This window comes from Salmo trutta, chromosome 38, assembly GCF_901001165.1.
Source record: "Salmo trutta chromosome 38, fSalTru1.1, whole genome shotgun sequence".
Classification (NCBI taxonomy): Eukaryota; Metazoa; Chordata; class Actinopteri; order Salmoniformes; family Salmonidae; genus Salmo; species Salmo trutta.
The window spans coordinates 7,983,456-7,999,806 of NC_042994.1; the positions used below are offsets into that span (position 1 = coordinate 7,983,456).

Genomic DNA, 16,351 nt, shown 5'->3' on the forward strand with positions numbered 1-16,351 from the left:
GAAGTGTGCACTCATTCAATACTTTCAACAAATCTAAAATCATTGGCTAGTACCATATTAACCATATTTAATATACCAGTCATTTCCTTTCAAATCAGTGAAGGGAAGTGAACAAGTGCACATTTTTGGTGTAAGGAGAGATACTTGGGACATATAGTATTTTCATTGGTCTAAGTAACACCATAGTCAGCTGGAAAATCTCATTTTGCATGGTTACATTGTTTGGTAACTAACAACAAACGCCTAAAGCCATATCTTCTACGTTTTTTATTTTCTTTCCACTAAGAATCACACATTTAATTAATCTTTGTATTTAAAGACGGAAATGTATGTTATTGTTCTTACCTGAATTGACTTCGTTGTCCCTAATGGAACAATATCTGTCTTCAGGGAAGATGAATGAAAAGCTCGCCATAATAATGCTGTCTCTCTCGTTGTTTGTCGATCAAGAACTGAAGATTTTTTGAGAGTTCTGAACATATCTCTTGGGTTCTGGAGTTCCATGTGAAGCGTCGGCATTGTGACCCTCTCGGTCGCATGGAGATGGATACGTCATTACACATTGTTTAGAATCGGAATGGAATTCGAATTCGCTTTACAACAAGCTCTAGCCATAAACCAAATGTAAACATCTTTAATTTCTTATTTTTTATTAGTTGTAAAATATCGAGTAAGCTAGTGTCATAACACCAAAACAACGTTTATGCATTACTGCAAAGAGACCGTGCGTAAAAGCGCGGGACGTGCACACTGTCACAGAAATGAGTGCCCTCAGCCCTGCACTTTTCCACACCTGGGCAGTGTAGGCGTACCCGCGCCTATAGTCATTTTGCCCTATCTTTCCAGTTCACTGCCTTGCACACAAACTTGCACACATTCAATTTTTTTTTTACCATATTCGACTTTTGAGTGAAATATAGCCCTCAGAAAAGGATGCTATGAATAGAGAACTTAAAGAACTGTGCAGCCAGTCTTCTATTACAGTAAAGGACTCTGGCTATAGGCATTATATGTTGGTTAGACAAACAGAAGGACAATTTGATATATTCTTGAGGCCAATTGTCTGTTATTTATCAAACAAATATGACAATAGCTCAGAAAATAATAGTATTTTAGACAGAGGATCAATACTTTTTGCCAATGCAATGTTATATGACTGATGCTCCACACACATGTGTAGTAGAGTATTTGTTCAGGTAACATTGTACTGTGATATATATTAACATTACAGAGGCTGTAGTATGGAGCCAGTCCTTTTTCCCGAGTTGTCCGCTCACTGCTGATGATGCAACAGAGCATCAGTATGGTAGCCTGCACAAAATTTTAGTTTTCAAGTCTTAATTTCAGTACCATGACTCAGTCATGTCTCAAAGGAGATCCCCGCAATAAGCAAGCAGAAAAATCCAGAAGAACCAGACTGATAATCAACCACCACCCCCAAACAAACCCCCCAGAAACCCAGATGTAGCCACCGATCGGCCCAAATCCACCTGCCAGGAATCCCTCTTCAGCAGCACCCCGTTCAACCTAGATTGTCTTCTCAGACACTGTGAGAGTGACTGTGAGAGTGATACTGTGGAAATCACTCAGTGCCGATTGCTGATGACAAGCAGTTTGTAGTTGCATGTATACGGTCCTGTATTGAGTTCTGCAATAGAAACAGGGAGTTGTGAATGTCAATACTAACGTAGTACCAACCATTACCAATGTAGTACCAACCATTACCAACGTAGTACCAACATTGTCTAAAAGAGAAGCAAACATCAGAATCATTTCCTATTGTGTTAATGCAATAACTGTCCTTCTCCTTATAGGTGCTTTTGAAGTAGTGATGTTTTTGTTTTAGGCACTTTTCACAATGCAGTCCTAGTCATTATAACATTGTGTTATACAGTATTAAAAGATCTCTGTTTTTGGGCTGAGATTATAGACTGTATATAATGATAAGATGCACTGAAAACATACGAAGACAGATTCACATATTATACTTATACTGGGGCGACTTGTAGCCTAGTTGTTAGAGCATTGGACTAGTAACCGAAAGGTTGCAAGATCAAATCCACGAGCTGACAAGGTAAAAAAAAATCTGTCGTTCTCCCCCTGAACAAGGCAGTTAACCCACTGGTCCTAGGCCGTCATTGAAAATAACAATTTGTTCTTAACTGACTTGCCTAGTAAATTAAGGTTAAAAAAAAACACTTGTTTCTCTAATGTACATATTTTTATATTTAGTCCAAATGAAGATGTAAATAGAATGTACTTTTAGGGAATAAGTTGTGGTTTCCAAAAAAGCACATTGTCAATCTTCCTTTGTTGATTGACAAAAGTTTTCAGTATTATTCAGCCTATGTTTTTATGAGTATTTATAAGGCTGTGTTGATATGTGTTTTAATTTGTGTTTATAGGCCGTGTCACTCTACAAATGCTTAAACTCCCTATTCACGTGTACTTTTTGTTGTCCCATACAGTAGATCTAGTTATACACATAACCCTTCAACCAAAAAACCATAGCTCACTGTCCAGAGTGTTGATATCACATAAAGACTAGTAGACAACATGTACATTACATTACCATGTTAGTTTATTACCACGCTGGACATTACAGTGAACTTATAATAACAAACACAATCAGTAATCATCTGATTAGGAAAAACGCACCAATATGGTTCTTGGGCTATGTGTCATGTCATGTGTCATGTCATGTGTCATGTCATGTGTCATGTCATGTGTCGTGTGTCATGTGGGGACTGTGTTTTTGTTTGGTTTGTTCTGTTTGTTTATTTATTTGCTTTTCATTGTCTCTGCTTGATTGTCTCGGCAAAAAATCAAATACTGAGATTGTCCTCAGTGAAGATGAAACCTTGTAAATGTAAATGTGTGCAGGGACTTCAGGAGCCACAGTTGAATAAAGCCCTTTTCATTCCTTTAATATATTACGTTGAGTCTGTTTTGATTTCTTATTCTAGAGGTTATGAGTGAGAATGCATGTAATTCTCAAGAAAATGTGCAGACAGAAATATAAACACAACATGCAACAATTTGAAAGATTTTACTATAGGTGCAGTTCACATAGGGAAATCAGACAATTGAAATAAATTCATTAGGTCCATGGATTTCACATGACTGGGCAGGGGTGTAGCCATGGGTGGGCCTTGGATGGCATAGGCCCACCCACCTGGCAGCCAGACCCACCCACTGGGGAGCCAGGCTCAGCCAATCAGAATGAGTTTTTCCCTACAAACGGGCTTAATTACAGACAGAAATACTTCTCAGCCCCTGGTGTGGTCTGCCAAATTCGCTAAAACCACATTGGAAACAGCTTATGGTAAAGAAATGAACATTGAATTCTCTAGCAACGGCTCTGGTGAACATTTCCGCAGTCAGCATTCCAATTGCACGCTCCCTCAAAACTTCCGACATCTGTGGCATTGTGTTGTGTGACAAAACGGCTCATTTTAAAGTGGCCTCTTATTTTCCCCAGTACAAGATGCACCTGTGTAATGACCATAATGTTTAATCAGCTTCTTGATATGCCACACCTGTCAGGTGGATGGATTATCTTGGCAAAGGAGAAATGCTCACTAATAGGGATGTAAACACAACATTTGAGAGAAATAACCTTTTTGTGCATATGGAACACTTCTGGGATTTTATTTCAGCTCATGAAACATGGGACCTACACTTTACATGTTGCGTTAATATTTTGTTCAGTGTAGTTACATTGTAACAGAATGTCAGCAAAAGTTTTCAGTTGTTCCACAATGTTACATGTTTCTGAAGGTCACAGTGCAATGACTCATTGACAAGTACTGAAGTTGAACTGCTAAACCACTGCATTTGTTGAAATCTATGCTATTTGATGATAAATCTCGATGTGTAACATGAGTGACCCTCATTAGAGATGTATTGTGGTTTTAATGAAGATACAAAACACATTCAAATAAAATTCTACAAATTTTACTGAAGATAGAAATGGATGGGGTGGGGGCTTAGGGATCAGGGTTTGGGTCAATTCATTTTCAATTCAGTCAATTCAGTAAATAAATTGAAATTCCAATAGCAATTCAAATTGACCTCATTGCCTCCTATGAGAAACAATTGGAATTGGAATTTCAGTTTACTTCCTGAATTGACTGAATTGATCTGGAATTCACCCCAAACCTGGTAGGGTTTGGTGTGGGGGAGAGGGGCAGGGGTGTAGGTGGCGTTGAGGAGAAACATAAGCATCATTCTGGATGCTTTCAGCAGTGAGTGAGTGTCCTCAGTGGGTGACTTCAGCATTGAGGCGGTCAACCAAGTTAATGTGCTCCTTCTTGGAAGCCACTTTAGCCTGAAAAACAGACAAATAGACAATAGAGAAAAATATTTTAAAGACAACCATTAACACTGGATATTAGTATAACAATAGTTAATAAATGATAACATATTACAGTACAAAATAATATATAAGTATTACTGACAGGCTTCCTGTTCTTTCTTGTAAACAATCTCCGTAGAGCTGAGACGAATCCACCCCTTGTTTTCTTCTGATTGGCAACAGCAGTGGATGAAACAATGTGGCCATCAGCGGTAGAGGTAGACATTTTCTCAGCAGAGTGCTCCAGGCTGGTAGCAATAGCATCAACTTCATGGACCGAAGCATTACAACTCTCGGTTGAAAACATAGAAATAGTGACTAGTCTACTTCTCTTGGTTGAGACATCAGCCACATGGACCTCAGGTTGGTTGGAGTCTCTCAGTGTGGAATCATCATGATCCTTCACTCTAGCGTCACTGCTGGACAGCTCCTGAGACACTACGCCTGCAGCAGACTGGATCAGGTCATTCTCCACGATGGAAACACTGGTGGACAGAACCTGAGACACTAGGCCTGCAGCAGACTGGATCAGGTTGTCTTCCTCGATGGAAACACTGGTGGACAGAACCTGAGACACTAGGCCTGCAGCAGACTGGATCAGGTCATTCTCCACGATGGCAACACTGGTGGACAGAACCTGAGACACTAGGCCTGCAGCAGACTGGATCAGGTTGTCTTCCTCGATGGAAACACTGGTGGACAGAACCTGAGACACTAGGCCTGCAGCAGACTGGATCAGGTCATTCTCCACGATGGAAACACTGGTGGACAGAACCTGAGACACTAGGCCTGCAGCAGACTGGATCAGGTCACTCTCCACGATAGCAACACTGGTGGACAGAACCTGAGACACTAGGCCTGCAGCAGACTGGATCAGGTCATTCTCCACGATGGAAACACTGGTGGACAGAACCTGAGACACTAGGACTGCAGCAGACTGGATCAGGTCACTCTCCACGATAGCAACACTGGTGGACAGAACCTGAGACACTAGGCCTACAGCAGACTGGATCAGGTCATTCTCCACGATGGCAACACTGGTGGACAGAACCTGAGACACTAGGCCTGCAGCAGACTGGATCAGGTCATTCTCCACGATGGAAACACTGGTGGACAGAACCTGAGACACTAGGCCTGTATCAGACTGGCTCAGGTTGTCTTCCTCGATGGAAACACTGGTGGACAGAACCTGAGACACTAGGCCTGCAGCAGACTGGATCAGGTTGTCTTCCTCGATTGAAACACTGGTGGACAGAACCTGAGGAGTATGCAGGAGTGTCAGTGGCTCCCACTCATCCAGGAAGAAGCTCTCGACAGAGGGGAAGCTTCTTCCTTTCAGAGCTGGGGGAATGTAGGGGGTGTACCCAACAGTCCAGAGCAGAGAGCTGTCGATGGCATTCGCGTAGTGGTACTTGTCACCAAGTTCCTCTGCAAAGCTCTGATGGAACTTCTGACTCTCTGACTCTGGACCACCAAGGGCGTTGAGCTGGGTCACCATTGACATCCACCCTGAGAGAAACACCAACACAGGGTTAACAAAACTGATTTCAGCATTACAAGCAAGAGATATTCTTCATTGCATTCTTCATATTCTTCATGCATCCCAATAACATCTTATTTCTCCTGAAGTGTGCACTCATTCAATACTTTCAACAAATCTAAAATCATTGGCTAGTACCATATTAACCATATTTAATATACCAGTCATTTCCTTTCAAATCAGTGAAGGGAAGTGAACAAGTGCACATTTTTGGTGTAAGGAGAGATACTTGGGACATATAGTATTTTCATTGGCCTAAGTAACACCATAGTCAGCTGGAAAATCTCATTTTGCATGGTTACATTGTTTGGTAACTAACAACAAACGCCTAAAGCCATATCTTCTACGTTTTTTTATTTTCTTTCCACTAAGAATCACACATTTAATTAATCTTTATATTTAAAGACGGAAATGTATGTTATTGTTCTTACCTGAATTGACTTCGTTGTCCCTAATGGAACAATATCTGTCTTCAGGGAAGATGAATGAAAAGCTCGCCATAATAATGCTGTCTCTCTCGTTGTTTGTCGATCAAGAACTGAAGATTTTTTGAGAGTTCTGAACATATCTCTTGGGTTCTGGAGTTCCATGTGAAGCGTCGGCATTGTGACCCTCTCGGTCGCATGGAGATGGATACGTCATTACACATTGTTTAGAATCGGAATGGAATTCGAATTCGCTTTACCACAAGCTCTAGCCATAAACCAAATGTAAACATCTTTAATTTCTTATTTTTTATTAGTTGTAAAATATCGAGTAAGCTAGTGTCATAACACCAAAACAACGTTTATGCATTACTGCAAAGAGACCGTGCGTAAAAGCGCGGGACGTGCACACTGTCACAGAAATGAGTGCCCTCAGCCCTGCACTTTTCCACACCTGGGCAGTGTAGGCGTACCCGCGCCTATAGTCATTTTGCCCTATCTTTCCAGTTCACTGCCTTGCACACAAACTTGCACACATTCAATTTTTTTTTACCATATTCGACTTTTGAGTGAAATATAGCCCTCAGAAAAGGATGCTATGAATAGAGAACTTAAAGAACTGTGCAGCCAGTCTTCTATTACAGTAAAGGACTCTGGCTATAGGCATTATATGTTGGTTAGACAAACAGAAGGACAATTTGATATATTCTTGAGGCCAATTGTCTGTTATTTATCAAACAAATATGACAATAGCTCAGAAAATAATAGTATTTTAGACAGAGGATCAATACTTTTTGCCAATGCAATGTTATATGACTGATGCTCCACACACATGTGTAGTAGAGTATTTGTTCAGGTAACATTGTACTGTGATATATATGAACATTACAGAGGATGTAGTATGGAGCCAGTCGTTTATCCCGAGTTGTCCACTCACTGCTGATGATGTAACAGAGCATCAATATGATGTATCCCGCACAACATTTCACTTTTCAAGTCTTAATTTCAATACCATGTCTCAAAGGAAAGTACAATAATGACCATCTCACTATTTCATAACCCAAATTTCAATAAAATCTAATTTTATTGTTCACGTACACATATTTAGCAGATGTTATTGCAGGTGTTGCGAAATGCATGTGTTCCTAGCTCCAACGGTGCAGTAATTTAAATGAGATGGTTGGCCTACTTAGCCGTAGTTAGCTACACATGAAATATCAAATGATTATTCATGAAATAGGGTAGGAACTCCTACAGGGATTCCTAATATGGGCATCCCCTCGAATTCAGCAGCTAATGAAAGCATTATCATAAGTGCTCCTAACTTTGCTTGCTGGATGATTCTGCAACTTCAGGCATTTTGTCCCTGCAAGCTTTCAGAAATGAAAACCTAATGAAACACCATTTTACCAGTGATATAATTGTCTTTGATTTGTCTAGAAACCATATCTGATAATGGCTGCGATCATACTATTCAGGAATGTATACATTTTTCTCATTTTTCTCAGACAGCCATTTCCATCATGTCATTAAACATCCATTTTAGTTGAAAATGAAATGTCATACAATTAATTTATAACACATATATTATACATTTGTACATTAACTTGTATTGAATATTAATTTAAGTGATTTTTTTTTAGGTTGTTTCCTAATATTAATAATTAATCACTACGCCTGAATGTATAACCTTTCCTTTGTGACAGCTAAAAACATTTATCATGAAAAATAAGATATTTCCACCCAACCTTATTATGAGATTATGATAACAACCATATGACTTCCCTATCTAAAACAAATGACATCTATGTCAAAAAAACACATGATTTTTTTTTATTGCAAACACCAAGCATTGTTAAATATTTATTTAATATAAGAGAAAAGTAAGATTCCGAAAGTAGCCTATGGGCAGAGCTCAAGGAAGTAGGCTAGTGCTTTTATGAGATAGCCCTAGATAGCAGAGGGTTCATGGCGCATAGAAAAGCTCAGTGAGAAACGTGAAACTGTATAATTTGTGGTATATCCAACACAGGTGTGGAGGGTCACCTGACTGTGAGAATCACCAAAGTCAACTGCATGGATTTCACTGGTGTATTTACACAGGTAGTTCTCTGCCAAGTCAATCTGCACGATGATCTCCTCTTTCCGCAGATTCTCTTTTCATTCTCTCAGTTTGGAGTATTGGTGTCGAATGTTGTACACCTGTTTCCCCAACTTCTTTCAATCCTTTGAAGAAGTCCTCCAGTAGAATCTGCAGTGCCACCCTCCCTTTCTTTTACTGTCAAATGTACAGTGAACTTCTCCATGTTTCGCTAATTGTTGTTGTTCTTCTTCTCTCTCTTCAGCTTTGTTTTCCCAACCAAGCCACCATGTCTGCTCAACTGCATCAAAGTCAGATGTTTAAGCTCTTTGGCTTGACAAAGGGAGCACTCTGTGTGCATGCACTCTTTCTTCAGGTCCTCACAGCACAAAGACTCAATAAGGTTCTCAATGTTGCTGCAGCTGATCACTTTGTGATGCTATAGTTTGTCCGCCATGAACTGGAGGTTGGCGTGGGTTTTGCAGAGACATGTGTCCCTATCTTGGACTGTTGGCTTGACAACCCAAAAAGGACATATTTTGCAGAATTCATAGTAGGACATTTTAATCTCTGAATATTCCCTCTTAAATGTCTGAAAAGAAGTGCACGTGCTTTTTTTCTTGTTCCTCGTTAGTGTGTCTTTTTCCCTGTTGTTGCTCTGCTGTTGTCATCACGTTCATAGAATCTAGCGATTTGCTCTTCGGTGGCTGTGCTAATTCTGTTCCACTGCTTTTTCTTGGAGTATTGAAGACTTGTTGGCCTGTTTTCATTTGCCCTCATTGCTTTTACTGAAAATCTAAATTCTCTGTTTGAGGCTTTGACCAGCCCATACTTTCTCAGGATGTTGCCTCTGAGCGTTTTTGAAGCCACTTGTTTGTTCTTGGCACTGCACATTTTTTTATACTTTGGCTTTAACCCTGCATTGATGGCATTTTGAAACAATAAAATCCTTCTCAAGTTCTTCGGAGTTCCCGCCATTAGCAGTTTTGTCTTTGTCTTTGTGGAATCTTGTCTCTCCATTTTCTTTATTAGTTGATCATACATTTTTGGGTATTTCTCAGCTTTCCTTAAAGCTTTATCAAGTTTGACATTTGTCATGCAAAGATCTTTGTATGTTTTTGAGCAACCTTTTCCAACCTTTTTCCTTGCAGCAAGTATTCGACTTCTCATTCCTTTTGCAGACAATGAGGAAGGGGTATCAGGGAGAGATACTGGGAGAGATACTGGAAGAAAAAAAAAGAAGGGAGAAGTGAAATCTCTCTCTGAGCTTTCAAAGCGACAACAAAGAAGTAAGAGAAAGCAATGGAAATGCAACCAATGGAATAGAAGACAGACTTTAAAGAGAACAGTTACAATGGAGACCTACCTATCAGGCAACACACCACCTCAGTCACCAAATGAAAATGGGGCCAACATACCTGCAGGTATTTCATTTTCAACTAAAATGGATGTTTAAAAATGGGCATACTCACAATAAATATTGATATATATTTCATTTAATTGACTATTTCACGAGTAGATAACCTTATATACAGTGGGGGGGGTATTTGATCCCCTGCTGATTTTGTACGTTTGCCCACTGATAAAGAAAGGATCAGTCTATAATTTTAATGGTAGGTTTATTTGAACAGTGAGAGACAGAATAACAACAAAAATATCCAGAAAAATGCATGTCAAAAATGTTATAAATTGATTTGCATTTTAATAAGGGAAATAAGTATTTGACCCCTCTGCCAAACATGACTTAGTACTTGGTGGCAAAACCTTTGTTGGCAATCACAGAGGTCAGACGTTTCTTGTAGTTGGCCACCAGGTTTGCACACATCTCAGGAGGGATTTTGTCCCACTCCCCTTTGCAGATCTTCTCCAAGTCATTAAGGTTTCAAGGCTGACGTTTAATAAAATCCACAGAATGTTCCAAGAGGACATACTAGTGCCCGTAGTTGAAGAATCACCCTGCTACTCCATCTTAAGGAACTGCAATCTCAGGAAAAGTGCACATTGTGCAGCTTTTTAAAACGTTGCAGTTATTACACCAGCCCGGGTGACGTATTAATCACGTGACAAAACGCGGAAGTCGATTAATATTGTTACAGTCCGGAGGCGATATTGTTCAGAGCTCTGTTGTGACTCTAACTTGCACAGCCAACTAGTTCAACTGGAGTGGTGGAAACAATTGCATCTTTTAGCGCGGAGAGTGTATCCAGGAGTTGCCAAAATGCTCAATGCACCTGCCGCCGAGAGAAATAAGGAACCCATCCTTGCGGTGCTCCGTGAGAGTGTGGATACGGCGAAACCGTTGAATGCACTGGAGATATCGTCTGGTACGGGGCAACATGTCACCCACTTCGCACAGGGTTTACGAAATATTACCTGGCAGCCGTCAGAATTTGACCGACAATCTTTAGCCAGGTGAGTTTAAAGAGTTTTTTTGTGGCTTGCAAATGAATATATAATGTGGTAACGTTAGGCATAACGGTTCAGTGAGTCCAGATCTGAGTTGTTTTTCCCAAAATCCAAAGCTGCCCGTTATTCAAAATAGGTTACTATGAATTCATGTTGATAATAATAGTAGGCCTAACTCTTTCTTTAGGCCTATATCAGCAGCTATTCTTTGGTTGTTGATGCTTACAATGAGAATGATCTATTTTGTCCCCGCCACCAGTATAGACGCATACAGAGCGCATCACAACCTGCCGAACGTGAAGCCTGCCATCCACCTCGACGCCTCTCTACCCTGTGAAAACTGGGGTGGGATCCAGCCCGAGTCCTTGGACCTGGTACTCAACATCAACATGATCCATATCTCCCCAATGGCCTGCACTGAGGTGAATACTGTTTAGGCCTACATATTGTCTATAGAGATGCTCTTAGAAATACACAGTTAATGGTCCACTAACTGATGATACATGATACTTTTATTGCATACTACTCATTATTACACTACTCATTATCGTGTGATGTTATGTTTTTACTCACAGGGTTTGTTCAAAGGAGCGGGAACCATCCTGAAACCACAAGGAGTACTGCTGACATACGGGGTATATTATAATGCTGTTACAAGCACATTGTAGACTATATCCTCAACCTGATGTTGGCAGTAAATAAGCATGTAGAAGAAAGGATGTTGGAAGCAATATTTGTGTATTTCCCATATTTAGAACTGGGACTCTCTAAAAATATGCAACTTTGATATACCTTTTCGTTGCAGGTTAGGAGAACTTACACAGCAGGTTACGAAAAGTTAGGAGAATTAGGTTAAGGTTAGGGAAAGGATGAGGGAAAATACTCTCCTAAACCGCTACTAAAAGTGACTTGTATCGAAGTGGCGTGTTTTTAGGGAGTCCAATTTAGAACTCACTGTGAAAAATTGCCTTCATGAACTTGTCTTACGTCTTCTAATATTGTCTCTCTAGCCCTATGCTTTAAATGGACAGATCACTCCACAAAGCAACATCGACTTTGACCTCAGTCTAAGGTCGAGGTAAGTGAGAACTACAATAATGCCGGAATCTGAATATATCTGCTATTTGACCACACATTATCGAAGCAAATAACTCAAACTGTTGATGTCTTATAGAAATCCCGAGTGGGGCCTAAGGGACGTTACCCTGCTCAGATCTGTGGCAGAGAGGAGTGGCTTGTTCCTGGAGAAAATGGTAAGAAGCGATACTCCAAATATCAGTCATTTAGGATTTTCATAATGATGTGAATGAAACCCAATGATCTGCATAAGTAACACAAACATGTTAAATGAACTGTGTCAGACCAAATGTATTCTAATAGCAAAAGATGCAACGTTAAAACATCCATTACCATTTCTTACCTCAAAATGCGTGAAATACTTTGTGATGCCGGCTTATAACCACTTTCTCTTGTCGTTGTAACGTTAGGTTGACATGCCAGCTAACAACAAGTGCCTTCTGTTCCGGAAGGAGAGTCTGGTGTGAAGTCCACTGCCGGGGGTTCCATTCCAACATCACAAATGCACCATCATGCTCCTGTCTGTACAGGGTGTAACATTACCAGTAATGGATATTTAACAATTGGTTGAAAATGAACCTGAACTGATACCTTATTTGAATCAATGCCAAATCCAATAATTCCCTCACCTTCCAACTCCTATCTACACATAGGTGATTTGCTTGGTAACTTCAAAATGTATGGTGCTCGCCTTTATTGATTAAAATGAATAGGATTGTTGTAGGAAGGTGCTTTTGCATGACACCCACATCAGAAAAGTGTAGAAAAAAGTATTACATTTTTCAATCAACTTGGAGTATTAATTTACTATTAAGAAGTAAGCATTGAAGTTATGGGATTTAAAAAAAGGAGAAACATTACACCACTTCAGCATAGAATTATCACTAGAAAACAGTACAGCACGTTACAGTGAATACAAATTCTTACACATGAAACATTACATTTGAATAAACCTATTTGAATAATGGTATTTACAAATCTCGATTTGATTGTGTTATGTACAACATTGGCATTGTTTGAAAAGTCAGTGCTTGATTTGATGGGGCAATGAAAACAGTGTCAGAAAGAAATGGACTGTAAGTTTGATACAGTACATCATGACACAAACTCCACCAAAGAGTTTCTCATAACCTGTACGGTGCATTCCATTTCAGAAAATGTCATTGTAGGGCTATGCCATTGTATATTAGTCTTGCTCTGACAGCCCAAGTTGAGGTGATCAGTCCTATGGCTCTATTCAATCTGTCTCGCTGAAGCGTTACAGATTGCGTGATAGAAATGTAAAGGTCATTTCCTATTGAGCCGACATTTGCAGTGTTTACCGTGAATGCAGTCTCCTCTAATGCAGGAGAATTGCCTTTAAATTTAAATCGCACTGTAACGCTGAACTTCCGAGATACGAGTTGAATAGAGCCCCTAGTCCCGGAACCTCTGCAGCATCTCACAGGTCCTCTTCTCCAAGACTTCATGAATCCTCTTCAGCCTCTTATCGGAGATGGGTCTAACGTAGCTGTTGGGTTGTATCACGGCCATGCCGTCCTGTACATCCCCCATGACCAATAGGGGGCCCTCCTCCATGGTGATGTTGGGGCAGGGGCAGCTCCAGTCCATCTTAGCCAGGGTCACCTCTAGGTGGCGGGTGTTAAAGAATGCCAAGCCCATCTTCTCGTCGCGGAGGATCTTCTCTAGACTGAACCGGGCGATCCCAGAATCGAGGTCCTCGATCAGTTCCGTCAATCGACCGACGATGGCGAAATCGCTCCGGCACAGGCTCGGGACGATTTTACCTTTGACCCGGCATGTTTTGCAGGCTTGTCGTTTGGACTGCGGACAGTTTGCCTCGCACTCCTTCTTGGATCGGAAGCGATTGCCGTTGCCCTGGCAACCGCCATAAGCAAAGGCCTGGCATTGTTTCAAGAGGGAGTTCCAGGCCCAGTGGGCCTCCCAGCTCTTGCAGGGGCCCTGGACCGCAGGTAAGGAACAGATCCCCGTCCCCTCCCTCTGGCAGGATGCCTGGCACTCCTCGTAGGTCTCGAAGCGGTTGCGGCTGTCATCGCAGCCCCCGTTGGAGAAGGCCAGGCAGGTACCTTGCTCGGCGTCGTAGTACCAGTCAACGTAGCGCTCGGCGGAGCACTCCCGCCGGTCCACCTCCGCCAGGCAGTCGGCGGGCGAAAACGGGGGCCCCATGGGCATGCCTGCCATCTCGGGGTCCTCTGAGAAGATGTCGTCCTCGGTCCGACGGATGACAGAGAGAGGGTAGTCGGCGCGGAGGACCCCGGCTGCATTTCGGGCGACGCAAGTGTAGATGCCTGTGTCCCACACCTGGGCGTTGTAGACGACTAGCTGGCCGATGTTGGTGATGACCACGTTGCCGTACATCCGGTCGGGCCGCATTACCAGGCTCTCGTGGCGCTCGCTCTGCTTCTCCCAGGTCACGACGGGCCGCGGGACACCCATTACATCGCAGTGGAAGCTCACCGTGCCGCCTATGTAGACCGACTGGTGGCTGGGGTTGGAGAAGAGCGTTGGGGGAATGGGGTCTTCCAGGAAGGATGTCAGCGTTGGATTGGCTGTTGTGTCCTGGGGGAGTGGACTTGTTTGAGGCCCAGATAGATGAAACCGGCAGGTCACCACAGTTAGCGTCACACCCTGTGTACACGCCTCAGCGTCCATGTAACACTTGTTGAAGTAGGTGAGTCCGTCGGAGGCACAGGTGAAGCTGGGATCCTTCTCGCAGTGGTCCTGGCACTTGCAGATGGGCTGGCCCTCCCAGATGTCGCAGGTGGCCCCCTGTTGGCTGCAGATGAAGCCCTGGCAGGTGGCGATGGAGCCCTGGCCCCCGGAGCCCTTCTCTCCTCCGCCCTGGCCATCCGGCTGAGCAGGGGTGCCATCAGAGAAACGGGCGGCCACACAGCTGAAGAGTCCACACACATTGGTGCAGCATTTCTCAAAGCCAGCACAGTCCTGGGGAATAACAACAGGCATTTACTGAGGCAAAATACATAGTATATTTCAATACAACAAACACCAAGTGGTAGGCCTAATAAAATAAATAGAAAATGTAATGAACATGTACAGTATACAGTATAACACATTTCCTTACAATTGTTTGTTTGTCATAAACAAATGACACAATGGATTGTGGAATGAAATATTGAATACATATAAATGCCTCACCTCGTCAACTTCACATTCCCGTTCGCAGGTGCTTTGTGCATCAACCCAAAGGTTAGCATTCAGCTTGTTGGGACAAACTCCTGGATGTTCCACTTTGGAACCAGCTAGACTTGCACTCCACGTCTGTTGTGGGAATACGCAGAGGCAAAACAAAAACACAAGAGAGGACCAACCAACGCGTCCTGATAAGAGTCCTTTTGGGTATATAAGTGCTTTTTTCTGGTTTGTGTCCACGTTCTTTCCACCTCCAACCCCTCGACGGCTGAGGGAAGATATATTCATTTTAAAAGGAACGTTTCATGAAAGTCATCCATCAACAAGTTCCATAACTTCCGTGCAGCCCCTCAAGAAAATACGTCCATTCTGTTCAAACTTAGCCATCCAGTTTGTGCGTAACCAATCTGGGTACAAGTGCCAATTTGTCGCTCGCCACGCAAGATAAACGGTTCTCAAATTTCAGATGAATACCATTGTCCAACAAAAAGATCTCCCTCTGCGCTCTACATTGATGCAACAAGTAGCCTCGAATAAGAGGTCAAAAATAACACGTGAATCCACTCTGGTTTGATAAAATCGCAAAACCGTTAGACTAAAACAAAAAACTGCAACAACAGAAAAATCATGCTATATCTACGCTGACTTCCAAGGCGTGCGGAGTCAACTCACTACACAAAGGGAGAGAGAGACACGCAATATCGGTTTTGGTGTGACTAGAGGTAGGAAGGGCAGCGCCTCTGACCGCCCCCATGGTTGTCCAGTGTCTGAAACTTTTATGAAGCAGCACCATGCGCTAAGCAACTGGACAAACATTGTAAAGACATCAAAGGAATCTTGATAGGGCGGTGTTGTCAAGCTGTCCCAACAACAGTACGCACGGGGCCAAACATTCCGGCGAGAAATCCATCAATGTTTCATGCGTCCAGACAAACACTCTAGAAGTGTTGCTCATAATGCTCATATAAATGGGCCATGATTGAGAAGTTTCCTAACAGGAGGTACTTTTTGTTTGCTAGTGAACCCATGCACTGGCTTTATCTTGGCCAGGTCGCAGTTGTAAATGAGAACTTGTTCTCAACTGGCCTACCTGGTTAAATAAAGGTGAAATTAAATAAATTAATTAATTAAATGCACACTGACAAATAAGTTGACATAAGTGTCTAATTCAGTTTTTTACGCAATCCACTTTTACGCAATAAGTAGGCTATGGTGTAATTTGATCCAGTTTATCTAGAACATATAAAATGTTGATATTAAATATGTCATGATGAACATAGACAACTTTTTAAATG

General features: G+C 42.0%; 2 protein-coding genes across 2 annotated transcripts; one reads left to right on the forward strand and one right to left on the reverse strand.

The window, feature by feature from the left end:
• The first annotated feature begins 10,444 nt into the window (after window positions 1–10,444).
• Window positions 10,445–12,855, forward strand: LOC115178068 (methyltransferase-like 26). Its single transcript, XM_029739092.1, has 6 exons — window positions 10,445–10,814; window positions 11,068–11,230; window positions 11,384–11,443; window positions 11,819–11,886; window positions 11,983–12,061; window positions 12,296–12,855. Exons 1-6 carry the CDS (start codon window positions 10,621–10,623, stop codon window positions 12,350–12,352), a joined length of 621 nt encoding a protein of 206 aa, XP_029594952.1. The 5' UTR covers window positions 10,445–10,620; the 3' UTR covers window positions 12,353–12,855.
• LOC115178066 (WAP, Kazal, immunoglobulin, Kunitz and NTR domain-containing protein-like) lies at window positions 12,672–16,020 on the reverse strand. The gene is made up of 2 exons (XM_029739091.1): window positions 15,063–16,020; window positions 12,672–14,849 (listed from the first exon to the last, which is right to left on the reverse strand). The coding sequence occupies exons 1-2, from the start codon at window positions 15,342–15,344 to the stop codon at window positions 13,302–13,304; spliced, it is 1,830 nt and encodes a 609-aa protein (XP_029594951.1). The 5' UTR covers window positions 15,345–16,020; the 3' UTR covers window positions 12,672–13,301.
• Window positions 16,021–16,351: the final 331 nt, after the last annotated feature.

Excerpts from the sequence above, each read along its gene's own strand:
- LOC115178068 (XM_029739092.1), top strand. The coding sequence starts at position 10,621 with ATGCTCAATGCACCTGCCGCCGAGAGAAATAAGGAACCCATCCTTGCG. Across the intron at positions 11,231-11,383 it reads CCCCAATGGCCTGCACTGAG|GGTTTGTTCAAAGGAGCGGG; the intron begins GTGAATACTGTT and ends TTTTACTCACAG. Across the intron at positions 11,887-11,982 it reads GACCTCAGTCTAAGGTCGAG|AAATCCCGAGTGGGGCCTAA; the intron begins GTAAGTGAGAAC and ends GATGTCTTATAG.
- LOC115178066 (XM_029739091.1), bottom strand. The coding sequence starts at position 15,344 with ATGAATATATCTTCCCTCAGCCGTCGAGGGGTTGGAGGTGGAAAGAAC. Across the intron at positions 14,850-15,062 it reads GGGAATGTGAAGTTGACGAG|GACTGTGCTGGCTTTGAGAA; the intron begins GTGAGGCATTTA and ends GTTATTCCCCAG.